General features: G+C 47.3%; 1 protein-coding gene across 1 annotated transcript; it reads left to right on the top strand.

The window, feature by feature from the left end:
* Window positions 1-415: 415 nt before the first annotated feature.
* POLA2 (DNA polymerase alpha 2, accessory subunit) lies at window positions 416-27,910 on the top strand. Its single transcript, XM_077862369.1, has 18 exons — window positions 416-897; window positions 3,824-3,948; window positions 4,442-4,521; window positions 4,662-4,719; window positions 9,517-9,623; window positions 11,754-11,947; window positions 12,560-12,648; window positions 14,070-14,225; window positions 15,046-15,108; window positions 15,852-15,894; window positions 19,430-19,554; window positions 20,076-20,114; window positions 20,807-20,880; window positions 23,895-24,003; window positions 24,727-24,833; window positions 25,647-25,706; window positions 25,972-26,098; window positions 27,458-27,910. The coding sequence occupies exons 1-18, from the start codon at window positions 819-821 to the stop codon at window positions 27,608-27,610; spliced, it is 1,788 nt and encodes a 595-aa protein (XP_077718495.1). The 5' UTR covers window positions 416-818; the 3' UTR covers window positions 27,611-27,910.

Genomic DNA, 27,910 nt, shown 5'->3' on the forward strand with positions numbered 1-27,910 from the left:
TTTCCACCTCTATCCCACCAACATGCCCCACATTTAGAAAACAGACCTATCCCGGTGGCTGGGAGCGCGCTGAGAACCGCCACAGCGCCTGCGCACCTGCGCACCGGGCAAAAGGGCAACGGACATTCGTCACGCACCGAGCTCCGTCCGGTAGGCGGTGCCCGAAATGCAGGCAACCGCCGCAGGCCCTGAGACGCGATTTCGGCGGTGGGAGCCAAGCCCTTCGCGCGCCGGAGCCCAGCTTTCGCGCCCTACGGGGCACAACTGCGCAGCCGCCGTAAGGCCGCCAGACCTCGGGGCCCGGACGCCGGGCGCGCGAGCCGCCGTATCGAAGTTTGTGCGCACGCGCCGGGAGACGCGGCGTCTGAGAACCGGAAGGAAGCTGGGGTGGGGGAGGGGTCGGGGGGGGTGGGGGGGGGCAGGGCTGAGTCCGTCTCGCGCATGCGCGCGCCTTGCAAACCGTTTGGCGGGTTTTTTCGGGTTGCTTTCTGATCTACGCAGTCTTTGAGATGCTCGACTGAAGTTTTCAGGAAACAGGACGTTCTCCCCAGAAGAGCGAGCTAACGAGATTTCTGCTTCCATCCTTCGGGCGTTTGGGGCTCCTCCCGCATTAGAAAGAAGTGTTTCTCCGTGACCGACGCCTGGGGCCTTCCGACCGCCGGAGGGCTTGGGCCGGTTGGTCCCCTTCAGTCGCGGCCTCCGCGAGGGTGAAAGGATCAGAGGAACCAGGGCTTGCGTATCAGTCTCCACGCCGTGAGTTCCTTGAATTCGGGTCCGAGCTCGGTGTGCCGGGCCCCCGGCCTCCCTCCTGGGTCACCATGAGCGTGTCCGCCCAGCGCCTGGTGGAGGAGTTGCAGATCTTCGACGTGGATTGCGAGGCGGCTTTGACCGACAAATGTGAGTCCCTCGCCCCCTTCCTGGACCCCAGCCGAGGTCCACGCCCCGCCCGGTGTTCCCAGTCTCCTAGAACCCAAAAGAGAACGCTTCCAGGTCTCCCTTCCCCTAGATCAGACACCTCTTGGTGGTCGAGAGATGAAGCATTCAACCAGGTTTTGAGATTTGGGATGTGGGGACTTTGCAATGTTTGCAGTGAACGGCTTGGATCCCAACTCAAGAATAAGAATATGAAGCACGACTTTAAATCAACGCAGTTTCAGAAAGGGGGAATTGGGACGTGCCAGGTTCACTACGCCCGGTGGCAGAGTTGGGAAATTATTTAAGCCTCCCTAACAGAACAAGAGATGTCAGTGTTTTGAAATGTCAGTTTTTAGTCCTGGCTACTCCCTTTCCAGTCTACACTTTAAACTTCTCCTGATCCATCACTTCTCATCAAAGCTGTTGGTGGCCTGTGCAAATATGAACCCTTGAGGTGGATTTTAGCTTTGGTAAAAACTTTGGGGAATTTGTCAGCTGTTTATAGAGGGAGAAACAAATGAGACTACCGGTGAACCCCAGTCTCCTTTCCTCAACTCCTGTGCTCTTACTGGTCACGCTGTGGGGCAGGAGATATTTGAAGCAGTGTCTTGGGAGATGTAGAGTTCTCAGTTTTAGAATTAGGATGAATGTGCACCTGCCTTAACCGTCAACACTTTTAACTTCTTTTTTAATGTATAAAACCAGAATGCAAACACATTAACTTATTATAAGATACCAGAATACTCCAGGTTCTTATGCCCAGGGCATTCTTTCCCAAGATGCCGTTGCTTCCATCTCACAAAACTAGTTTGGCAGTGGTGTTGGAATTCCCTCTAGGCTTTGAATTCATAACCACTAACCTCAGTGGGACTTTTAACATTGCCCGGCAGACTGTATTTCTCTGGACTATTCCCTCTGCATGTTCTGGATGACTATTCCCCGTCTTCTCCTTTTAAAGTCCTTCTATCCCGGGGATCCCTGGGTGGCGCAGCGGTTTGGCGCCTGCCTTTGGCCCAGGGCGCGATCCTGGAGACCCGGGATCGAATCCCACGTCGGGCTCCCGGTTCATGGAGCCTGCTTCTCCCTCTACCTGTGTCTCTGCCTCTCTCTTTGTGTGAGTATCATAAATAAATAAAAATTCAAAAAAAAAAAAAAGAACTTTGAACCCACTCTCTCTTCCAGTTTTCTCCTCCCCAATTACAGCAGACCTGTTCAGAAGGATTGCCTGTATTTACTGTCTTCAAATTGTTCCCCCTTAAGCTCATTTCAGTGAGCTTTTTCTGCACCAGCACTTCGCTGAAATCGCTCCTTTCAAGGAGAGGACCTTAACCTAGCTAAACTCATGGTGAACTTTCAGTCCTCATCCGGGATTAGCATCATTTGACACCATTCATCATATCTTCTTTGAAACACATCCTTTTCTTAGCTTTTCAGACACTACACCTAGTTGTCCTCTCGTCTTGCTTGTCACCACTTCTCAGCCTCATCCTGAGTCCCAAATATACACACTTCCTTAGTTCTCTCACCTGGTCTCGTGGCTTTTCATCCCATGTGTTGCTAATAATTCCCAGGTGTATATCTTAACCTGGACCCCTTGCAAAACTGCAGGCTGGATATTGAATTGGCATCTCGAACTCCGTGTTCTTTTTTTTTTTTTTTTTTCCTTTTTAAAGAATTTATTTATTCACGAGAGGCAGAGACACAGGCAAAGGGAGAAGCAGGCTCCGCACAGGGAGCCCAACGCAGGACTTGATCCTGGGTCCCCAGGATCATGCCCTGGGCCAAAGGCAGTGCTAAACCGCTGAGCCACTGGGGCTGCCCTCGAACTCTGTGTTCTAAAAGCTAAGCTCCTGTGTGTCCTCCCTCTCCTCACAGTGCTTCCTCCTCATACTTGGTGCTCAGGCCAAAAACAGCATCATCCTTGACCCCTATTCTTCTTCACATCAGCAAATCCCGCTGCCTTTACCCTCAGTATGCTTCCCATCTGAAATTCAACCACTTCTCCCCACCTCCACTGCCACCACCTTGATCCAAGCCACCGTCATTTCTCACCTGCATTTCTCCAGGGTTCTCTTAATTGGTCCCTTGGTCTTCCCTCATCACCTTCGTTCTGTGCTTAACATAGCATCTGGAGTGATCCTGTTGGGTGGAAGCTGGATCGTGTTACTGTTCCGCCTGAGTCCTCTAGTGTTTTCTAACTTTTCAGAGTACTAACCAGGGCAATTTCAGTGGCCAAAAATCTACACCCCCTTGATCCTTGAACTCATCTTTTTTTTTTTTTTTTAAGATTTTATTTATTCATGAGAGACACAGAGAGAGGCAGAAATACAGGCAGAGGGAGAAGCAGGTTCCCTGCACGGGCTTGATTCCAGGACCTTGGGATCTTGACCTGAGCCAAAGGCAGATGCTCGACCATTGAGCCACTCAGGTGCCCCTCAAACTCTTCTGTCTTCTTCCATATTGCGTTCCAGCCATAGTAGCCTTGCTGACCTTGCCTCTGCCTCAGAATCTTTGCTTGAGAGCTCTTTCCCCAAATACTGCATGGCTCACTTCCAGTCTTCCACCTTCTCAGTGCAACCTTCCTTAATCGTTGTATTGAAAAGTACCAACCCTTGCCCCCAGCCCCCTTATCCCTTCCCAGCTTTATTTTTCTACGCAGCCCATTTAACCATCTAACATTCCACAGATTTTACCGACTTATTTTTCTGTCTCCAGTAGTAAGCTTTGGGGAGACAAGGATTCTTTTCTGTGCTGTTCACTGCCGCATTCTCATGTCTGGAACGGTGCCTGGCACTCGTGGGTGCCGACTAAACACTGACTGAAGAAATCAAGGATTGTTTTCACTTCTCATGGAGAAAGCTGCAGGAAATAAATGGACTCCTTACCTGCCCTGTTTTCCTTCTCGCAGTGGTAGAGCTGTGCATTCTGTATGGACAGAACGAGGAGGGAATGGTAGCTGAGCTTATAGCCTTCTGCACCAGCAAGCAGAAAGTTGGCCTTACTTCAGAGACACTGAACTCTTTTGAGCACGAGGTAAGAACAAAATTTAAGGAAACTAATATTGCAATTCTCCATTTCTGTTCCTGAGTGGAGGTGTGGCAATGTAGCATGCAAAGAGTATGGGCTTTAGAATCAGATCTGGACTCTGATCCCAGTGTGCACTTGGTCAAACTACTTAATATCTGTCCTGAGCCTCCGTTTCCTCTTCTGTTAGTCATTCTGATAACCCATGTTGTTTTATGGTTCCTGTAAGAATAAGGGAGAGCAGGTATAAAAACTGTAGGTCAGGTGGTAGGGCTTCAACAAATCATTGGTGGTGGTGGTAGATTTAAGTGGTTACAGACAGTCACAGCATAACTCTTCAGTTTTTAATCTGTCATGCATCTTCGTAACTTAATTCTTCCTTGGAGGAATTTTATATGTTAGATTATAATTTGAACCCCTGTTATTACATCATGGTCATGGAAAACACCCTCTCTGTTACTTGACTGTGGAATATTATATTCATTATCTTTTTATTCCTCAGTGTCTGAGCAAAAAATTGTCCAGAGCACCCCAGGATGGTGGGCATGCGGGAGCCAGAGACATTGTTTCCATCCAAGAGCTGTATCCTTTCCTGCTGTATTTTGTAATTGGTGTAATTTAAAAACAAATAACAAAAGTGCCTACTATTCAGATTTCTTATTTAATCAACCCTTACCTTAGATTTTGGGTGGAAATCTGTTTTCCTTGAGCACTCTTTGTAGAATCGAAGTGGAGGAAGAAGAAGAGAGCCTCTTGAACTCTTACACCACACCCTCTAAGGTGAGCATATGTTTGAAGATTGCTTTCTACCTAGTAGCACTTTTTTCTTTATTCTAAGAATATTATCACAATATTTGAAGTTCTGAGGGGAAAAGTAACCACCCATACTGTTCCTACTGTGTTTCCACTTAACACTCCTTCCTTTCCCATCACGGGCATAGCTGTGTTTATATAATGGCAGTCTTCGTGACCATATAGTTATCCTGCTTTTTTCAATGAGCATATCATAAAATGTTCATAAATACAATTTCTCCATAATTACTCTTTGTAAAAGTTGCAGAGTGTTGCATCAGGAGGAGGTGCTATTGCTAAATGATCCAGTTGTAGTGTTGGGTCCAAACATGAGAGGTAGGATAGGGAAGTGGAATAGTATTGATATCAAAGCCTGAGTCAAAAGACCTGGGTGACCTTGGGTGAGTCATTTTATCTCTCTGAGCTGTAATTTCCTTATCTCTAAAATCACAATGCTTTCATTCATTCACTGAGCAGCTGCTGTGTGCCGGGGCCTGGGTGGGCACTGTGTAAACAGTGGTGAATGAAATAGGCACAGCTAAGCTCTGCCCTCAAAAAGCTCCAAATTGTAGAAACTCATAAACATGGAATGAGCCTTAATTTTTCAAAGTAAGTTACATTGTGAGAAAGAAGATAAGTAGCTCTCGGTGCATATAGAGAGCAAGAAAGCCAAAAACATGCTCCGTGAAGTTGTTGACACAAAACAGGTGCATATAACATTTTATGTGGACGTACTATAATTTTCCTTAGCTTAAAATTGAAGAGGTATAAAATCAACACTTGAGGGTGCCTGGGTGGCTTAGTCAATTAAGCATCTGACTTCGGCTCAGGCCATGATCCCCAAGTCCTGGTTTGGAGCCCTACATCAGGCTCCCTGCTCAATGGGGAGCCTGCTTCTCCTTCTCCACCCTGCTCATGCTCCCTCTCACTAGTTTTGTCTTTCTCTCAAATAAATAAATCTTAAAAAATAAAAGTCAACACTTGATATTCCCCCTAGAGCTGGCCCTGTCCTAGAGCCCATATCTCACTAAAAAGTGCTTCCATTCTTGGGTTTGCTAAGGCCAGGAACCTTAGAGACCTCTGAGTGTCCTCTCTCTCACACCCTGTATTCATCTCATCCACCAGTCCTGTCAGCCCTCCTGGGATCCTGGCCCTCTCACCTTGTCCACTGGGACCTGGTAATGACAGGTCTTCTGAACACACTGTCTTCTTCCTTCCGAACGAGTGGGATAGCTTCCTATCCTGGCTTCATTCTGCTTTGTCCTCCTCTAAGCAATTCACACCACAGCCAGCCGTGGTTCCCCACTCCTTTCAAATGCAAGTCAGGCCAGGATTTTGCGCTCACACATCTCCACTGGCTCTCCCATCTTCCCTGACAACCTTCTGAGGGTGTGTAAGGGTCTGAGTTGGCCTTGCTCCCTTGTCCACTTCCCACTTCTCATTCTGGTTTTCTTGCTGCTCTTCAAACACATCAGACACACATCCAACTCATCTGTCCCCTGTCTGAGGGAGCAGACCCCTTTCTCTTTCCCTCCTTTGTTTTCTTTTCTTGCTTTATTTTTCTCTGGAACTTAGTACCATGAAACATGTTATATATTTGCTATTTTGTTTAACCTGCCACTCTCTGTGGGAAAGAAAGCTCCCTGAGGGCAGGTGTTGCTCTACTAGCTGCTCTTTTCCCAGAGCCTGGCACTTTAATCATTGCAGGATAGACCTGAATAAGACCGGTTGCTTTTTCCCTAACCAGCGTCAACCAGAATCACAGAACCTAGTGAGACTGCCACATGTAGATCTGATTGACAACTTCCCAGCTCCAGAATTTGTGATTTGTCTGTATATCCAGTGTCAATCATGTTCCTGGGTACAGACTCATGGTAATCTAACTCTGAGTAGAATGACACATAGGTCAGATATAAATTGACTTCATTTACTGTGGAAGTATATGCCCTTCCGATGATGGAAATACCACCCTGAGGGCGCCCATTCCCGCCACAGAGGAGTTTAGGAGGCTCAGTTGTGGATCACATTTGGTGACCAGGCAATCAGTTAAGTGAGTCGGTTCAAAAGGAGCAAACAATATGAAATACGTGTCTGAAGCTCAGAGGAGACCATGTGAGTCTGACCTAGAGAAACATAAAATACTAGAACAGTATCTATCACATGGAAACTGCTCAGTCATCATTAGGCCACACATCAATGGCCTCTGACAAAGGAGTCATATTGCCAAATATTGGCCTTTGACACACAAACAGTGCTGCACAAGACTGCCAGACCCTCGTCAGGTTTTCAGAACAGGTCAGTGAGCCTGTGGCATAGAGGCGAGTGTTCCAGTGGCCTTACCTTATCATCATTAAATATTTGACTTGTGCAGTTGATAGCTATTCTTTTGCTTCCATGCTCACCATAAATCCCCTGGTGATAATTTGGCTTTCCACATGTCCTGCCTGACACGGAGGGAATGTGCTAGCCTGCGGATTTGAGGTTCCTGTGCCACCAGCATTATATTTCTAGTAAATTAATAAACTGGCAACCTGGGCTATAATTTGGGTTTTTGTGTGGCATGAGAATGTGCTTACCCTGGGATATGAGACTATGATACCCTTGGTCGCTGTACTTCTCACTACAAGGGAGTAGGCTGGCATGTAGTGCTAATAGCAAGTCTCATGAGATTGGTTAGAACGAGTGCATCCCTGAGAAGCATAACTGGAGTTGGTTTGTTGACACTATCAGGTTTCACTGCGAGGGCTGCAGTCAAGGGCAGTGAAATGGCACCATCTCCCAGAGTGCCATCCTCTTGCCATGTCCTGGGAGACAGACTTTCTTTCTCTTGGAATGCTCCCACACAACCTTGGCCCTAGCATTTGACAGCCCCTGTGTATTACAAGAATCGTTTACGAAAATAGTTTGAGAAACTATGTCAAAACCATAAAATTTTAACCATCCGTTGGCCTAGTAATTGTCTCTAGTCAGAATGTCTCCTAAAGAAATAATCCAGGGGATCCCCGGGTGGCTCAGCGATTTAGCACCTGCCTTCGGCCTAAGGCGTGATCCTGGAGTCCTGGGATCAAGTCCCACATCTGGCTCCCAGTATGGAGCCTGCTTCTCCTTATTCCTGTGTCTCTGCCTCTCTCTCTCTCTCTCTCTCTCTCTCTCTCTCTGCATCTCTCATGAATAAATAAAATCTAAAAAAAAGAAAGAAAGAAAAAGAAAGAAAGAATGAATGCAAATTATGTGAGGGGCTATCCACATGAAGATGGGCATCTTCACTCATCTTTACCTCGTGAAGATTGGGCATCTATAATCACCCAAAATTACAAGCATTCCATACATCCACGGGGTAGAGAAGTAGTTATGTAAGCTACTATATGTATTAATTTAATTACAGCCACTACAAAGGACAAAGGTTGGGATCCCTGGGTAGCGCAGTGGTTTGGCGCCTGCCTTTGGCCCAGGGCGCGATCCAGGAGACCCTGGATCGAATCCCACATCGGGCTCCCAGTGCATGGAGCCTGCTTCTCCCTCTGCCTGTGTCTCTGCCTCTCTCTCTCTCTCTGTGTGACTATCGTAAATAAATAAAAATTAAAAAAAAAAAGGACAAAGGTTGTGACAATGTGGGAAAGTGTTCATGGTTAATACAGCATGAAAAAAAATCAGTATATGTAATATTCAAATAAAGGGTTATTATACTTAAACTAAGATTGTAAGTATTAGAAATTATATTTTTTTAATTGGAAAACTATAAAAACACTAGAAAAGAGTATTTAAAAATAGTTATGAGAGTGGTAGCATAAGGATCTTTGTAAGACCTAATACCCATCCTGGCTACTTGATGGTCTGGAGCCCGTTCTCTTGTGTTCTGTTCCCAGTCATCACCAGCAGGCAGCTGTGGTGGCAGAACTTAGGTACGCAGCCAGGGGGAGCCCAAGGGCAGGGAATCCTCTGCACACCAGCTGGCCTCCTGGTTGTGGTCCCAGCAAAGATTTTATCTTGGCTCTGCCACAGCCAGCTATCCTAGACTATGGGAAGCACTAGACCTCTGAGCTGTGGGCTTCATCCTCCATCCCGGGCACACCTTTGGATTCTTGTTAATGAGCAAAAGCCAGAAAACAGAAGTGACCATCAATGAGGTGTTTGCTAAATAGTCAAACCAAGAGCTCAGCTGTGCCATCTGCCTGGAGTCGTTCCCTTCTCTAATTTTGAAAACGAGCAGTGGACTTTGCCAAAATGAGTAGTAACGTGATCCCATCCCTCCTCAGGAAAATATGTCTGCCCAGGTCAAAACTCACAGCTGTTCTAAAGCAAAAGGAGAGAGACAGAAAGTGACCATGTGAACAATTTGACAGCACGGATTGCCTTCTGGGAAATGTTGATACTTTTTCATAATTGCCCTCAAAATGAGGACAGGACTCCAATGGATTTGGTGATAGCCACTAAAGATTTCTGAAGGGATTATGTTTAGAGATGGGGCCTTAAGAAGAGAACCAGCTGGGATGCCTGGGTGGCTCAGTGGTTGAGCATTTGCCTTTGGCTCAGGGTGTGATCCCGGGATTCCAGGATCGAGTCCCACATCGGGCTTCCTGCATGGAGCCTGCTTCTCTCTCGCCTGTGTCTCTGCCTCTCTTTCTCTCATGAATAAATAAATAAAATCTTTGAGGGGGGGAAAAAAGGAAGAAAACCAGCACAGTCTTTCCTTGGACCCCATGCTTTTCTTCCTCAGGGACTGTACACTCAGGTAGTAACCCAGGTCTGCAGTGACTGGGCTCTTATTTTCTGTTTTGTTCCTAGGGTTCTCAGAAGCGAGCTATCACCACCCCAGAAACACCCCTAACAAAAAGGACCATGTCTACTCGGAGTCCCCATCAACTCCTCTCGCCTTCAAGTTTCTCTCCAAGGTATGGATCTGCATGAATCCAGCTGCCAGACGGCAGGCCTGCTTTCCCCTTTCTGTGGTGGTCAGGTGGCTGACCCCGCAGTGTGACAGTCTCCATGCAGGTGCCTCTGCGGTGCCTGCCTCCAGAGCCTCTTGCTCTCTGCCCTCCCTCCCTACCTTCTCCTGTGTGGAAAATCCCCATGTTTTGCAGCAGTTAAGGAAACTCATTTTCCACCCAGTTTTCTGGGGTTCATTTCCTAGATCAGGAACTGATATCTTCTCTGGAAAACAACCTGTCTATTCACAAGTCTGGGAGTCTCAGGAGTCTTGCCAGTAGAGACAAATAGGTTTCTGCCTGCCTCTGGTAGTTTGGTGTTGTTGGGTTTCTTCCCTTCTTCCTCCCCCTTTTCACCAACGGTATCTATTTTTCAGAAAGTAAAGCACGTACCTGTGTTCATCATGTCATGTAACCTGTTTATTGTCCCTCTCTCAGGTTACAACTAGTTTCTGAGAGTTGGCAAGTCACTGTGAATCTACAAAGACTTAATTGGCATTTTTTCCCTGCTGCCACTTCTGCCCATAAATCCACAAAGATCACCGGTGATGTTTTTTTGAAATCCATAAATGACATGTCTTCTGTTAGAGAATTCCATGGGTGAGGGCCCTGCCGAGTAGAAGAAAGGTTTGGTGCTGCCACACCAGGATGAGGCTAAGGAACTGTCAGCATTAACCATTTAGGGATATGCTACCAGGAGTCACTGCCTATATTGTGGGCCACTTCTAGACGAAGCAGAGCTTTAGATTTCCCAGCTTTGTCACTGTAGAAAGGAGGGGATAGCAGTCATACCATACAAGTGGTCGTGGGATTCAGAAGGACGGGTTTCTCTAGCTTGGTCCCCTGCTACTTTGGGGAGCTTTCAGACTGGTTTTGGAAGCGAGCTTTCCAGACATAGGAGGGCATCTTTGAAACTGGATGGGTAGAGGATGGTTCTCATCCCCTGAACCAGCGCCATTCCAGAAACTTCATTTCACTAAAGGGCCGGCCGTCTTAGCTGTCCCATGGAGCTGCTTTGGGAGGAGCTCAGAGAAGTCGCAGTATGCTGCCTAGGCACTTTTTAATGCACGCTAATAAAGCTGACATCAGAAACTGGTTTTGTAATTTATGAAAGTAACTTCTAAATTATTCAGGTAGAGGCAGCACTGGAGATGGAGATCATTAGTGGAGCTCATTTTCCGCAGCCTCTGTGGACAGGAGAGGTGATGGCACCAGTGGCAGTACTGCCCACATAAAACTCGTTCCTGCAGACTCCCAGTGCACAAAGTGCAGACTGTTTGGAGGAGACCTCTCTGTAAGCGACATCCACAGCCAGAGGATGAGGTGCCCTCACTACCTTCCTAGGAGCTCAGCGACGTTCATGGGTCCCTATTGACCAGTCAGTGCATGGAAATACAAGAACTTGTCAGTTGAGCCTTGGAGAATGGGAATGTTTGTTCACCAGCCAACTGAATTCATTCCATCTCCACCTCCACAGACACTGGGAAAAGTTGATTAATTGTTCTTAACTTCATTTTATTGTGTCTACCTTGAACTATATTGTTAAGTATTATAGATCCACAGCAGCTTTGGGCTTATCCACAGCCAGGCTCTCATGTTATTCTAATAAATGGTATAAAAAAAAAAAAAATCATCAGAGAGGCGCCTGGGTGGCTGAGTCAGTTAAGCATCTGCCTTAAACTCAGGTCATGATCCCGAGAACCTAGGATCGAGCCCCTCTCCCCCTGCCCTTCCCCCTCTCGTGTTCTCTCTTTCTCTTTCTCTCTCTCAAATAAATAATCTTTAAAAAATTTATAAGAAAGAAAAGAAAGTGGAACTTGAAACTTTTTAATCCATTCAGTTTGGTTTGGTTTTGCTTTGTTTAGTTGTAAGCCAGGAGAAAGCCGTTTAAAATATGTCTCTGTCTCTAAACTTAAACTCATTCCTGAAATTCCTTAAAGGTTGGTATGTCCAGCCCCATTAAGTTGATTAGATTTATAAAATGTGAGGCCAGCTTGACATTCCTCCAATCCCCATTTCTAAAAGGTAACCTTATTTTATTCCCCTCTCTCATTAGATAGGAATACAGTAATGCTTATATGTTTTGCTTCCAATCAGTGCTACTCCCTCTCAGAAATACAGCTCAAGAAATAACCGAGGAGAAGTGGTTATCTCCTTTGGCTCAGCACAGGGAGTGTCTTGGTCTGGAAGAGGAAGGGCCAGCAACATCAGCCTGAAGGTCCTAGGGTGTCCAGAATCACTAACTGGGAGCTACAAATCAATGTTTCAGAAACTTCCAGATATCCGAGACGGTAATTGTTTTTCTTTTTGCAACTCTGGAGAATATAAAACTACCTAGAAAGGTCTAGAGTGAGTAACAAAGCTTCAGCTAGGCTGGTAGAACAAGTTCCAAGGTTGCCTTTGAATACAGAGTTGGTAGATGTCCTCCAGATGCCCCTAGAAGTGGAAGGACATGAGGTGACCCTCTCAGTAATTCTACCAAGTCACTTTGCTTCCCTAAAGAAAAAGCGCAGAACATTTTCCAGTGACAACCATTTGAACTGTGTAAAAGAAGCCAAATAAAGTCAAAGACATTTTTGGTTTCTTCCTTGTAAAGAATGGAAGATTCTCTAGATTGGACTTGACTCCCCCTAAACCTCACTGATGACCGGAGTAAAGGGAAGGCTGGGCTGTGGGCATCTATGCTGACTCTAGGAGATTGTGCCCCATGATCCATGGCCAAATGGAAAGCCAGCTCCCACAACCAAATATTGGTAGATTGGCTAGGGCTTTAGAAAGTGGTCCTGGGCACCCTCCTGCTTCTGTAAAATGACTGATTGCAGTATTTTACAATGCACTGTATCTTCTCCTCTTGGCAAGTGAAATGTTCTAAACATAGTACTTTTTCCCCTCTGGGCTTTCAGTTCTGACCTGTAAGATAGAGGAGCTTGGCAGCGAACTCAAGGAACATTACAAGATTGAGGCTTTTACTCCTGTTCTGGTCCCAGCTCAGGTAAGAATTGTTCTCATAGTCCTTCCTAATTAATTTTGTATTTTTAAACTGATGGTAAAAAAAAAGGTATCCTTGCTTCGTTTTTCATTTCTTGTCTGCATTCTAGTGAGAATATCTATCTTGGTCAAATTTTGTAAAATGGATCCTTCTGAAGAAAGACTTAGAAGTGCTCTCTGGTTTTGTGATCAGAGATGACCATTTTCTTTGCATATTTTTTTTAAGATTCTATTTATTCATGAGAGAGAGAGAGGTAGAGACATAGGCAGAGAGAGAAGCAGGCTCCATGCAGGGAGCCCAACGTGGGACTCGATCCCAGGACTCTAAGATCATGCCCTGAGCCAAAGGCAGACACTTAACCACTGAGCCACCCAGGCATCCCTTCTTGGCATTTGGATTAGGGTCTTGCACATAGCAGAGACTGAGGCGAGACAGGTAACTCCCTAGAGATGCTCTACAAATAGAAGCGTTTGGTTACCAGGATATGAGGACAACAGCAAGCGTAGGGCTTCCAAAAACAGTGACTCATAGTCTCTCCCCCAGTTTGGTTTCTGTCCTTTATAGATCAACTGTTGCCAGTAGTATCTTTAATTGTAGTTTAATCTGGCATATGTTCCAGTGCTTTCTCCCTGAAACATTTTTCTAATCCAAAGGGAAATGTGTTCTAGAAGATTCCTTAAGTTACCTCTGTCATTGTTTACATTCAGAGAAGATTCACCATAGGCAAAACCATGTCATGTAAGGAAGTTTATGAGGAATTGGGAAGAAATGGTGGAGTGGAGGCAGGGATGTTCAGTCTTGTGGGAAAAGATTAGACTTCCTCAGTCTGCCCCCAGGAGTGGGAACAGGATAGAGGAAGCCACAGGGAAAGAACTTTCAGCTCAATTTAAAGAACTTCCTGTTAAGAGACAATATGATGTGTAGTTAAGAATATGGCTCTGGAACCAAACTTCAAACCCAGACTTCACCCAGTCTCTGACCTTAACTAAATTATGTAACCTATTGCTGATTTTTCTTTCATAAAATGGGTACAATAGTAGTATCCAACTCACTGTTGTTATGAAGATTAGACAAGTTTACACACATAAGTCTTTAGAACAGTGCCTGGTACTCCGCTCAATAGACGTGAGCTATTGATGGTTAAAACTATCCAGAGATGCAGTGGGCTGCCTTGGATTACAAGGACCTAGTTTCCCTTCACTAGAGATGCCCAAGTTTAGATGACCACTTAGAAAGGCTCAAGCACCTGGTGGGCAGGCAGACCAGATGCCCTGAGTCCCTGATGGTACTTGTCAATATGTCATTATGATGCCCCACCAAAAAAACCTTTCCTGCTTGGGGTTTGCTATGCTGTTCGTTCTGTCGACTCCAGATTTTGAGCTCCTATCCCAAAGACGGTCATTCTCATGTCACACCTTCGGCAGGAGCCTGTCATTCTGCTGGGCCAGATTGGCTGTGATACCAATGGGAAGCTGAATAGCAAGTCAGTGATTCTTGAGGGAGACCGGGAACATTCCTCAGGGGCCCAGATTCCAGTGGATTTATCTGAGCTCAAAGAATATTCTCTGTTTCCCGGACAGGTGAGATGAGGTGTGCTGTTTACTCTATACTGTGTGTGGTGGGCGGGGGTAGGATGAGCCATTTCATCACTGGCTGCCTCTTACTTTCATCCTGTGGTACCATGAGGTGTGGCCGGAGCCCAGGCTCAAGAGCAGACAGCAAGTAGGAATTCCAGCTTGCCTGGAGTGCTCTGACCTCAGCTCTGGGATCTGCTGCCCAGTTCAGACTTTAACTCCACCCCCACGGAGTGTATCATTCTGGCCACATTGCTTATCCTCTCTTAAGTCAGAGTGTCTTCATCTCTAAAATGGGAATAATAATTCTTACCTCATAGGATTGTTGCAAAAAATTAGATCGTCCATATAGCACATAATTGTTCTTACTAATACATCCCTCCCTTAATTTGTTTTCTAGGAAAATACCCCCAAGTCTATAATTATAAAATGACATAGATGGACTTAGTACTTAATATACTTTTTTTAAAGATTTAATTTATTTCTTTGAGAGAGTGCTCACACAAGCTGAGGGAGGGGCAGAGGGAGAGGGAGAAGCAGGCTCCCTGCTGAGCATAGAGCCTAATGATATGACTTGATCCCAGGACCCTGAGATCATGACCTGAACCGAAGGCAGACTCTTAACCAACAGAGCCACCCAGGTGCCCCTTAATAAAGTAAAGTAGCCCCCACGTGGGGCTCAACCTCATGACCCCAGGATCAAGAGTCCCATGTTCTACCCACTGAGCCAGCCAGGCACCCCAGTACTTAATACTTTTTAACTATATCAAAATAGTTCATTGCCTACTTTTTGTTTATCTTCCTTGTTCTGCTTCTTGTGCTTCAGGTTGTAATTATGGAAGGCATCAACACGACAGGTAGAAAACTTGTTGCCACCAAACTCTACGAGGTACCACAGTGGTTGCCCCACCTCCCTCCTGCTTTGCTGCAGGCACAGTGTGTACAGTTCTGTCTGTCCTGGAAACTCAGAAGAGCCTATTTATTTGCTTCTCAGTTCTCTGTAGAATGGGAAGCTACCTCTAGGCCCCCTTGCAAATCATTTCTGTAAAGGGCCCTACAGTAAAAACTTCAGGCTTTACAGGCCATATGGTCTCTGTCACAATGACCCAGCTCTCCCATGGTAGCACAGAAGAGCCATAAGCAGCCTGTAAACCAATGAGTGTGGCTGTGTGCCAGTAAAATTTGATTTATGAAAACCGGCAGTAGCCAGATAGGGCCCAGGTTTACCAGGCAATAGTCTTCCACAGATTTTCAAATAACATGAGCAAAAGTAGCAGATTCCCTTCTTTCTGGTCCTTGCCTGGTGATACTGATACTTCGGGTACCTGTGTCCTCCCACCTTTTGCTGGGTGTCATGAGTTTAGCCATGACCTCCCATCACTTGGGTTTCTTTGCCACTCTGAACCACATAGAAAAATGGCAGGCACCATGGGTTCTGTGAGGTTTTAGTTCCAGGGAGAAAGGCTGAGACTTCCTTCCGTATCTCAGCCCTTCCCCACCACCCTCCCCACCTGCGGATGCTATCTCCCCCCACCTCCAGTTCAGGCCCCTCCTTTCCCCCCCCCCCTTTTTTTTTAACTGAAGGCTGTACCTGGAGTTAAAACTCAGTGTAACTTTTCTCCTGTTTTCAAGGGCTTGCCGCTTCCATTTTATCAGCCCACTGAGGAGGATGGAGGTAAGTTTGGGTTTAAACATTGTTTTGCTATCAGTAAGTGTGGTAGATAAGGGTCCAGGTTCCTTGGACCCTGAGAAAGCTGCAAGAGCTGCCTGGGAGCACCTCAGTGGAGCTGGGGGAGGGGGTGGAAGTGGACATCAAATGGGTGGCTTCACAGGCCCTTCATGGAAGGCCAGGGTCCAAGCCTGGTGAGTGTTGCCACCCGAGTTCTGGCTACACAAGGCATGCCATCTGTGTCTAGAAGTTTTTCCTTTATAAAAGGAAAAATAGGAATAATTTTATTTATTTTTTATTTTATTTTTTTAAGTTCTATTTATTCATGAGAGACACAGAAAGAGAGGTAGAAACATAGGCAGAGGTAGAAGCAGGCTCCCTGTGGGGAGCCCAATGTGGGACTTGATCCCAGGACCCCAGGGAGAAAGCAGATGCTCAACCACTGAGCCACAGGCATCCCAGGAACAGTTTTAAAAAGAGTTTCTTTCAATGCACTGTGGTATCCTGGACAGGATCCTAGAAAAGGGACATTTGTGGAAAAGCTAGTGACCTCCAAATAGTCAAGAGTTAAGAGTAATGAGCCAGCATTAATTTCTTCATTTTGTTTTGTTTTTTAAAGATTTATTTATATTAGGGGGGGCACATGCTCACATGGGGGGGAGGGGACACCTGACATAGGGCTTGATCTCATCACCCTGAGATCATGACCTGAATTGAAATCAAGAGTCAGACACTTAACCAATGGAGCCACCCAGGCACCCCTGGATTCATTTTGACAAATGCACCCTAGTCAAGCAGGATACTGGCATAACTTGGTATTATCTTTGCAACTTTCCTACATTTCTAAAGTTATTCCAAAATAAAAAGTTTATTAAAAAATCAGACAAATTGCTGGGGCACCTGGGTGACCCAGTTGCTTAAGCATCTGACTTCAGCTTGGGTCATGATCTTGGGGGGGAGGGGTCACTGCTCAGTGAGGAGTCTGCTTCTCCCTCTCCCTCTGGCACTGCCACTTCCCCTGCCCCCGCGCTCACATGCTACTCTCTCAAATGAATGAATAAAATCTTAATTTTAAAAAGTTAAGTTTCCAAGGAAGCCTAGAGTTATTTGGTTACTAATGTAGATGGGAAAGGACAAAAAAAATTTTTTAACAGACTGCTTCAAAATAATTCAAAGTGTTTTTGAAAGCAAAGCAGAAGATTGTTGAGGACTCGCGATGAGATGGCCGACACTAGGGTATGTCAACACTCTATGCACAGTAACAGTGTGTGAGGTCATTCTTGGAGGTGACCTAGAATCGGGAATGAAATTTAGGTTTATGAATTTGCACATTGCATCAGAAGATCCGTGTTTCTGGCAAAGAGAGGAGTGTGATGGCATTAGATCCACTTCAGGTGGTAGAACAAAACTGATGTGGCTGAGATGCCCAGAGCCGCAGCTGTGTGCCAGGGGAAGCAGTTGAGTAAGTTATTAGCAAACATTTTTGACCGAGGTACTGAGCTAGGCATTCATGGAGACACAGAATAAGATGTGGACCCTCTTCTGCTGGCACTTGCTTTACTCCAGGGTTTACATCTCCTATGGGCTTCTCAGAACCAAATTGAACTTTGTCCCCTGCCCCAGCGGTGCATGAAATGGACTCCTCCCCTGAACTCTTGATTTCACTTCCTGGTATTCCTGCTCTGGTAGACAAGTAATAGCCTAATCCTGGGAGCGTGTGACTCTGTTGCTTTATATAGCAAAAGGGGCTTCGCAGGTATGCTTCAGTTAAGAACCTTGAGATGGGGATCATCCTAGATTGTCCACGTGGGCTCGTTGTCATCACAAGGGTCTTTATAAGGGGGAGGACAGAATGATCCACGTCAAAGATAGAAATAGTAGGCTGCTGGCTGTGGAGATGGTGGGGAGGGGTCATGAGTTGAGAAATGCAAGTGGCTTCTAGATGCTGGGAAAGGCAAGGAAACGGATTCTTACCTGGAGCCTCTAGAAGGAATGCAGCCTTGCCAAAACCTTGATTTTAGGACTTCTGAACTCCAGAACTGTAATCATAAATATGTGTTGTTTTAAGCACTAAGGTTGTGATGATTTGTCACAGCAGTCCTAGGAAACTAATACAACTACATGTTAAGAAGTCAGAGTTTGGTTTTTGTTAGTATAAGTTACAGAAACTGGTTCAGGGATCCCTGAGTGGCGCAGCGGTTTGGCGCCTGCCTTTGGCCCAGGGCGCGATCCTGGAGACCCGGGATCGAATCCCACATCGGGCTCCCGGTGCATGGAGCCTGCTTCTCCCTCTGCCTGTGTCTCTGCCTCTCTCTCTCTCTCTCTCTCTCTCTCTCTCTCACGATCATAAATAAATAAATTTTAAAAAAATAAAACTTAAAAAAAAAGAAAGAAACTGGTTCAGACTGACTTAAGAAAGAGAATCTGTTAGGGGAAATCCAGCTAGCTCACAGGACAGACAGGGAGCTAGAAATGCAGACTTAGAAGCAGATAATGACCTCACAACTCTAGTGTCCAGCTAGCAAGAATTCCCCAACTATCTCATCCTGTTACCTCTGGCTTGAATAGGTCAGCTCCACCCTTTTTTCTGTTCTTGAATAGTTCACTTTGAGATTCCAGAGCCAGGGAGGAGACTGGATAACTTAAACTGTTTACACGCCTGCCTCTTGGCTAGGGGACAACAGTATAGCACACACACCCCTGCCCCGGACTGCCTTATGGAGGAAAGGGCTGGCTCTCCCAAAGGAAAGCCAATGTCAGGAAAAGGGCAGTGCAAGCCAGGTGGCCACACATCACATCTCTGTGCCCCTCACGCAGGAATCCCATGCCATGCCTCACACTCTGCCCGTCTTTCTGGAGTCCTCATGGGACCACATTCTCCAGCCACACTGGACCACCCGATGTCTCCTCCTGCCAAGCACACTCAAACCACACACTCACCAGGACTCTGCCCTGCCCTTGCTTCTGGAAGATTCTACTCACAAGCATAAGCAAAGTGAAGTAAACCAGTCACAAAAAAAGATAGTGTATAGTTCCACTCACATGAAATAGAGGAGCCAAAATCCTAGAGACAGAATAGAATGGTGGCAGCCAGGGGCTGGACGAGGGGATGGGAAGTTCGTGTTTAGTGGGACAAGAGTTTCAGTTAGACAAGAAAAGAGTTCTCTGAATGGATGCCAGTGACAGTTGGACAGCATTCTGGATTTAATGCCACTGAAATGTACACTTAAAAATGATTACAATGATAAATGTTATGTTATTTGTATTTTACCACAATAAAAAAAATAAAATAATAAAGGGAGTGCATAAGCAAATCTCACCCTGATCAGGTCTCTCCTGATTGCTGCTGCTTCCCATCACTCATGAGCACTGCTAGCAAACTGCCTGTCCCGCTCTAGTTATTTGCATACTTCCTATTCTTTGAGGATAGGGATGAAGTCGTGGATTCCCAGAGTTGTACACATAAGGAGCCTCTCAACTTCAGCTTGGGCCACCATCCAATTGTCTTCTAATCAATACTTTATGATCCTTTCTGTCTTAGATTTTGAGCAAAACATGGTCCTGGTGGCCTGTGGGCCATATACCACATCTGACAGCATCACGTACGACCCCCTGCTCGATCTGATCGCCATTATCAACCGCGATCAGCCGGATGTCTGTATCTTGGTAGGAAGCCCTCCGGGGACAACGTCACTGGGGAAGCCACCAGCAGGAAAACTGGAAAGGAGACCTTAGAAAAAGGCCAGGGGTACCTGGGTGGCTCAGTCGGTTAAGCATCCGACTCTTGGTTTCAGCTCAGGTCATGATCTCAGGGTGGTGGGATCGAGTCCCAAGTCGGGCTGTGTACTGAGTGAGGAGGCTACTTTAGATTCTCTCTTCCCTCCACTCTGTTCCTCCCCTCCTTGTATGTGCTCTGTCTCAAATAAAAAGGTATTTTTAAAAAAGGAAAGAAAGGCCCAGTGTTACAGGAGGCAGTATGACTGGTTATGGGGCCCTGGCAGCCTCCCTCCACCCAGGGTCACAGCCTTTGCCTGTGATATTGGCCGGGCAGCCCCACCCCATCTGCTCCCTGTCCCAAGCTCTACAGATGGACCCTAGGCAGAGAACCACAGGGAGAGGGTGTATGAAGGCACTCATGGACACGTGTGGTTCTAATACCTTTGTTTCTCCCTCGGGCTTATTTGCAGTTTGGACCTTTCCTGGATGCCAAGCATGAACAGGTTGAGGTGAGTGACGGGGACTGGGAAGGGGAGGTGCTGGATACTTGTATCCAGTTGAGCCCTCACTATTTCCATATTTGGGGGTTTGTGTTGCATTTGTAACAGACCTAAATTAATCCCTGTGGCTAATCAGAAAAACATTGTAGCAGGGTGTTTTTATAAAGATACTGAATTTGAAGGCTTCATGTCACCAGGATACAAGGCCATTTGGAAGCTGGGGGAAGGAAGTAGTCTGTAAGTCTGGTGTACCCCTGTGACGCTTAGTGCTAAGGCCCAAGCACGCTCACACAGATGCAGGTGGCTGTGGCTCACTGAGCTGCTACCCTTGGCTCCATGACCCATGTCTTGCTGTCCTTTGGTGGAGAAAATACAAAAGGTCCTTCCCGGGACATCTCCCTGTCCAAAAGCTGGCACCTCCTATCCTCTGTCTCAGGATATTGTAACCTTCCATAGAAAGGATTTCCAAACGCTCTTCTTATAGTCTTTCTCTCAACTTACATTCTAGAAGGTGAATCACTCCCCCCATCCCCTTTCCTGCCCCCAAAGAGACTGCTCCTTGAGGACAGAGACCATGGGTCTTCATCTTCATGTGTTCTCCAGCTCCTCGCTCAACAGCTGGCCACTGGGGTCACTCAGCACAGTGGCAAGTGAATAAAGCCTGTCTGGCCTCTGAATTGGTCTCCTTCCTTCTCTTGCAGAACTGCCTGCTCACAAGTCCATTTGAAGATATTTTCAAGCAGTGTCTGCGGACAATTATTGAAGGGACGCGAAGGTCAGAATTCAGAATGTTGGAAAGAATCTTAGGCTGCCCAGTTTCTCCAGGGCTTCCCAGTGAGAAGCTAAACTGTCGGAAAGTAACAGTAGCTCCTGTCCCTTCATCCTTTTGAACCACAGAGATCAGATCCACCTCTTGACTCCCAAGTGTGCTGACGCCGGGTTAAGAGGCATCTTTGTAAAACACAAAGATAAACACACTTGACAAGAAAAGGCTGCTTGGACTTTCGCTCTTCCCTGGCTTGCTCTTTACTTCCTTCCTTTTCTTACTCTCTTTTGTAGAAATTCCTATTCCCTGGGAATCTTCCCAGCTGATTCTGAGAAGTGTTTGATGAGTTACCCAACGAAATCCCTAGGGGCCCCAAACATCTTGCTGCATGAGTGATTGTTTTGGGGTGTAGCCCAAGTTCCCCGGAGTCAGAGCTGCCCCACGTTTCATGGGGCACTGCCGGGGCCAGAGCAGGCCATGGTAGAGCCTGGGGGGTGGGCAATGGGGAGGACCTTGAATCTTCACCATAGACCGACAAGCAGGAACTGCCAAGAGAGATTGCCAATTCTAATTTGAGAGAAAAGGCTCTATTCCAGGAAGGGTCTAGAACTACAAGTAGGAAGTTCTTCAGGAAGTTAACCTCCTCACTTCCTGTCTCTCTTCCTCCAGGGCCAGGGTTTGAAAGGAATTGGTAGAGGTTACAGATCTCTTCCTCCAGGGACTTGCCTGCCAGTAGCTGAGCTCACAGAAGATAAACATTCCGAGGCTAAGCTTTTAAGAACAAATCTGTAACAAAGGTGGTTTTTAAAACAAGATGTATAATCTTCCACCCATTGGCCGTGAGAACTGATCCCAGAACCGATTAGGTTAGTCGTAATACTACCTTCTTGTATGGGCAGCAGGGCCAGTCTGGCAGGCCTGGGGGACTGGGGAGCAATACCCCCTAACTTGCTGGAAGCCAGGGGACTTGAGTCTGCTGTGTCTGGGACTGTCCCTTTCCCACTTCCTCCCTCAAATGAAGGTAGTACAGATGCTCCCCTTTTGCCCCCCACATTTGTTGTGACACTGCTGAGTTCATCAGACCTGGAGAGCACATAGTGCTCCTCAGAGATCCACCCACCCCACCAACTGCCAGGAGCAGGACTGTGTCCCTGTTCTGCTGGGTCCCCTGGGGATGGACAGGGACTGCATAGCAGAGCCCCAGTAGGCCCCCAGCGAGCCGGGTGTTCTCAGTGCGACATTGGGTTCTGTTTTTGGTTCCTCGCTCCGTGTGGTGGTGACAGCAGTGGGACAAACAAACAACAAACCAGGGATTGTTACTGTGGGGTGAGTGCCCAGCGCTGCCAGGCACTTTCATCTATAGTCAGTCTGTCCCTCTGGGCAGGGGGAGCTGCCCCACCCTGCCCAAAACAGTATATAAGTATCCGTGCTGGGGAAACTTATTTTTTATTCCCAAGAGACCAGAAATGCAGAGCACAAAGTTGATTTATCAGCCAAAGCTAGAACTGTAGAGGAAGCACCCCCTCCACAGAGAGCCAAGCTGCAGAGTCCAGAGGGAGCGGCTGTGGCTGCAAGGACCCTCCCACTGGGAGGCACGAGCTTGTGCAATGCTCAGCATAGTTAGAATTTTCTTTCAGATCCCTCCCCCTGCAGCCACTTCATAACCATGAGCAGGAGGGCTGTTTCCTCCTTAACCATTGCTCTTCTGGCACCTTCGCTGAAACAGCAGCTCCCCCGCCAACAGAGGCTGACTGAACCTCTGGCTTTTGTGTCCATCACAGACTGAGCCTGCGGGGTCTGGAGTGCAGCTAGTCCCATCCATGCAGCTCAGCCCCAGCTTTGTTTGGGTAATAAGTGTACTTTTCTGTGTCAAAGGGACTGCAACTAATGTGCAAAGTACCCATGGTCTCAAGACCTTGGTTTCCTGTTGCAAAAGTCTCAGTTCCCACGCTGAGCAGATATCAAAGAGAAGTGACCAATGTGATCAAATCACCAGTACATTTATCCTGTAGGAAAGGCAGCTGTGGAGCTGTACTTGGGTCTGGGAAGGCCATACATTTTAAGCAAGACAGGGAACTGGCAGTGATCGTTGTTGGTGGGTTTTAAACACGCCCTCAAAGTGACACTTTGCACTTGTGTGGTTTATAATAAGCCCCTCTGCCAAGCACAGCTGAGGGAATCAAGGAAATGGGATCTTTCTTCCTTTCTTCTTTGGTGTGGCTGAGGAGGACAAACAGGTCCCAGAGTTACGGGTTTTTCTTCACTAATATGTTGTACCCCAGAGATTCTCCTGCCTCCATCAAAGGAAATCTATACTTTTACTGTTGCTGTTAAATACTCCTGTTGCTTTTGCAAGATAGCCTGCTGAAAAAAACAGAGGCCATTGTCTCCCTGTGCGAGAGGTAAGGGGCTCGGAGAGACCCCAGTTGCTCTCTTCCCCCATCCTCTAAAGGGGCCTCTGTCCATTGTTGTAATTGGGACCCGGTATTCTGGTAGGAAGGTGCAGTGTGATCCCTATGCATGAAGGCAGTGTGTGGGTCCGGTCAGCCTGCCTGGTGTCTTCCTAGGAAAGAGCCCCCATCAGGGAGACCAATTAATGCTAAGCCACGTCTGCGTGCATAGCGTGTAGAATCAGAACACAGGTTTCAGTTCTGGCTGCAGGGCTCTTGATTCTTTAGGCAAAACCTCATCTTTCTAGATTTCCTATATCCCAATTTCTTCTCCCCCTTTCCTACCAAACGGCCCCATCCTCTCCCCAGTGGAACCCCACCCAGAGCCAGGAGAAAGCATGTCCTGGGTGACCTGAGCCCTGTTGAGGTAGGTGTGTGGAAACAAAGACAAATTGTCTTTTGCTCACAGCATCCCATGGGAACAGTACGTCTCCTCCTAGAATTGAGTTCGGAAACTCTTCCCTGGATGGAGGCTCTTGTCTCGAGCTCTGACATTTCCAGTCTGTTGTCCAGCTGTTCTAACTCAGCTGCTTTCATTTTTCTCCCTCTTCTGATGGTTTCTCAACAAAGCAGCTCTGGCTCCCATCTCGTCTTTGTCCCATCCGTGAGGGATGTGCACTGTGAGCCCGTGTACCCACAGCCACCTTTCAGCTACTCCGACCTGGCTCGAGAAGACAGAAAGGTACCAGCATCCCCTCCCTGACCAGCATGCAGCCAGAATCAGTGACTCCCTCTGGCCCCTCAGTAGAGGGCAGAGATGCCTTTTTGGGGCAGGGCCTGAATCCTCAGCTTCTTTTTTCCTTTTTTTATTTTTATTTTTTCTAAAGATTTTATTTATTTATTTATTTATTTATTTATTTATTTATTTATGACAGACAGAGAGAGAAAGGCAGAGACATAGGCAGAGGGAGAAGCAGGCTCCATGCAGCGGGCCCAGTGTGGGACTCAATATCAGAACCACTGGGACTCAATATCAGAACTCTGGGATCACACCCTGAGCTTCAGCAGACACTCAACTGCTGAGCCACCCAGGCATCCCTCAACTTCTTTCTTTTAACAGACAGATGTATCTGTGATGTACTGTGCATCAGTTTGGCCCCCATTTCATTGCTCTCCCCACCCCCAGGAGACATATACCCTCCCCCAAGGAAGAAGTTTCTGGCTTTTGTGCACAAATGTTTGTCTCGGGATGCCTGGGTGGCTCAGTGATTGAGCATCTGTCTTTGGCTCAGGTTGTGATCCCGAGGTCCTGGGATCGAGTCCTGCATCGGGCTCTCCACAGGAAGCCTACTTCTCTCTCTGCCTGTGTCTCTGCCCCCCTCTGTGTGTCTTTCATGAATAAATAAATAAAATCTCTAAAAAAAAGAGAAAAAAAGAACATTTGTCTCATTCCCTCTCATTTTAGCGAGTGCACTTCATGTCTGAGCCCTGCAACCTCTCCATAAACGGAGTGATCTTTGGCCTGACATCCACAGATGTGCTGTTCCACATGGGAGCCGAAGAGATCAGTAGGTGGGACACAGTTCCAGTCTAGCAGGCGGGACACTGGCTCTCAAGACCCTGGGCCTTTCTTCAGCCAAGAGACTCAAGGGGCTGCTTGGCAGTCTGTACTAGGGAAATCCTTAGAGCAGCCCTTTGTGGCAGACCCTGTGGCTATTCAAGTTTCTCTGTTCCTGGAGGGAGCAAGTGGATGCTTTTGTTGCTGCTAGCACTTGCCTGTAGAGTGTTGGACCCCAGAGAACCATGGCCATCTGGCTTTGTGCTTCATTTATAATCACAGAAGTTCATTTCCTTTTCCTTACCTCCCACATTCAGGGCCTAAACAGTAGTGAGTGTCCCTGCTCATGGAGGATGAACTGCAGAGCTACTCAGGGGATGTGGGTCTGCAGAGAATCAGACCGAGCCTTGCCTACTGATGTAGGTTTAGCAGTTCCTCCATCGTGTGAAGCAATGTGTGTGTTAGGCGAGATGGGTGTGTGCTTGTTGGCTGAGGTTTGAGGTGCAAGGGTCACCCTGACTACATACGCTCACTGCACGTTGGTGCACTCCATGCACATTCTTGCACAATACAGCTTTGGCCAAAAGCCTGAGAGATCATGAGGGATGCCCGCTCTTTCCCCTCGCAGCCTGAGAGCCTGCTCCCCTTCTCAGGTGGGAATAGACTGAGCATTTGTGGATGGGTCTTTAAATTTCCCCAGAGGTACCCTCCATCCCTGTGTGCTGGCCACATAGTATCTCCCTGGTTTATTAAGTCCTCCCCAAAGAGAAATGGGAGTTGAGGAACAAGGCTCTGCATTCCATTTCTTGCTTCTCTTCCTGCCCCAGTGCTTCTGGAACTTCAGACAGACTCAGCCGAATCCTTAAGCACATCCTGACCCAGAGGAGGTAAGTTCACTCATGGAATAACTAGCCAGGACAAGTATGCTGTGGGGTCTGGTGCTCTGATAGATTTGATTGGAAGTACCTTCCTTGGGCCACTACCAGTGAACCCCATCCTCATGATGATAAGCCTGCCTTGTGTTCCCTAAATACAGGGAGGAACAGGAGAGACGGTCTGTGAAAGCTCGGGAACCAGTGACCTAGAGGGAAGCCATGTGGGAATAGAGGGCCCCAAATCAGCCACTGCTGACTATTTTTCTCCCATCTGTAGCTACTACCCACTCTACCCTCCTCAGGAAGACATGGCCATTGACTATGAGAATTTCTACATCTATGCACAGTTGCCCATCACCCCAGACATCTTCATTATCCCATCAGAGCTGAAATACTTCGTGAAGGTAGGTTTGAAGTCTGCTTTTTCCCAGAAACACCAGGACCAAGTCTGACTTTCCCTTCTAGACCATTGGTCCTCACTCTTCATGCTAGGGACAGTGCCCTCTCTCTGGGAGAGGTGGAAAAGGACTTGAAAACTAATCTGTTAGGGATGTCTGGGTGGCTCAGCAGTTGAGCGTTTGCCTTTGGCCCAGGGCGTGATCCTGGAGTCCCGGGATCAAATCCCACATCAGGCTCCCTACATGGAGCCTGCTTCTCCCTCTGCCTATGTCTGCCTCTCTCTCTCTCTCTCTCTCTCTCTCTCTCTCTCTTTCGTCTGTCATGAATAAATTTAAAAAAAGAGAGAGAGAACTAATCTGTTAATAACACATTTAAGTTAAAGCCGCCCCCTGCTCCCTTGTACCCACCCTGGTGCTCAGTCAGCCAACCTGGGAGCCCCATGGGTGGGTAGAAAGCCCCTCAAATGGTGGTTGTCACGTGGGGCCGTGTCAGGGTGACCTGGGAACATTACACACATGCATTTGCCTGCCTCCGCTGCCCCTTGCCTGAATTTGGGTGTGATCTCCAGGGGAGGCTTAGCCATGAGAACTTTTTTTTTCTTTTTTTTTTTTTTTTTTTTAAGATTTTTAGTTACTGGGGAATACCTGGGTGGCTCAACAGTTTAGAGCCTGCCTTCAGCGTGATCTCCAGGGCGTGATCCTGGAGTCCCAGGATCGAGTCCCACATCGGGCTCCCTGCATGGAGCTTGCTTCTCCCTCTGTCCCTCTCTCTTTCTCACTCTCTCTGTGTCCTTGTGAATAAATAAAACCTTTAAAAAAAAAAAAAAAGATTTTTAGTTAGTTATTCATGAAAGAGAGAGAGGTGGAGACATAGAGGGAGAAGCAGCCTCCCTGTGGAGAGCCTGATATGGGACTTGATCCCAAGACCCCAGGATCATGACCTGAGCCAAAGGCAAATGCTCAACCACTGAGCCATCCAGGCGTCCCTCAGCCATCAGAACTTTGAAGAAGCTCTTGGGTCATTCCTATCTTTGCCACCCGAGTTGGATCCCTCATAATAGATCCACTCAACCAGTAGCCCTCTTGCCAAACCAGAGACAGTTCAACCTCAAGGGGTAAAAATTTGTTCCCATGTTGGAACACAGTAACCAGATCAGGTTTGTCTTCAAGTCTGGGAGCTGGTTGTTACCCCTCTGTATTCTGTTTCAGAGGCTCAGAAGGAATTCAGCGTTTTCCAATAGTAAATTCACCTTGTAGGCTTGAGATGTGTTCAGTTGCCTTCCTTTACACTTTCTAAACCTCTCTCTGGGATCTGATGGTTAGATGAGTCCTGCTCTCTCACATCGGCCCCTTTGCTTTCCCCAGGACGTCCTCGGCTGTGTCTGTGTGAATCCCGGGCGCCTCACCAAAGGGCAGGTTGGGGGCACCTTCGGCCGGCTCTTCCTCAGGAGGCAGCAGGCCGTGGGCGGGGAAGGGAGGCAGAGTCCGTGCACTGCTGCCCAGGTGGTCAGGATCTGACGCCCGTGCTCACAGACATCTGGGATCCCAGCCATTGAGAGGTAGAGGAGAGAGGACAGCCAGCTGGAGAGGAGAAGCTGTGGGGCGTGGACCCAGCGGGCAAGGCCCCGTGCAGCTGGGCCCTGACTCTTAGTCAATCTGCTCTGGCAGAAAGCTGTTGTTTCTTCCTGGACCCACAGTCCAGAGCGAACTGGCTGTGGATGCAGCCTGCTCAGAAAAGACAAGACGACTTTGTGATTTTCTACATGAATCAGACACAGAAATGACTTTTGGAGAAATAAAAGTCAATTCTGAGGGTGA

Source organism: Canis aureus, chromosome 21 (assembly GCF_053574225.1).
Source record: "Canis aureus isolate CA01 chromosome 21, VMU_Caureus_v.1.0, whole genome shotgun sequence".
Classification (NCBI taxonomy): Eukaryota; Metazoa; Chordata; class Mammalia; order Carnivora; family Canidae; genus Canis; species Canis aureus.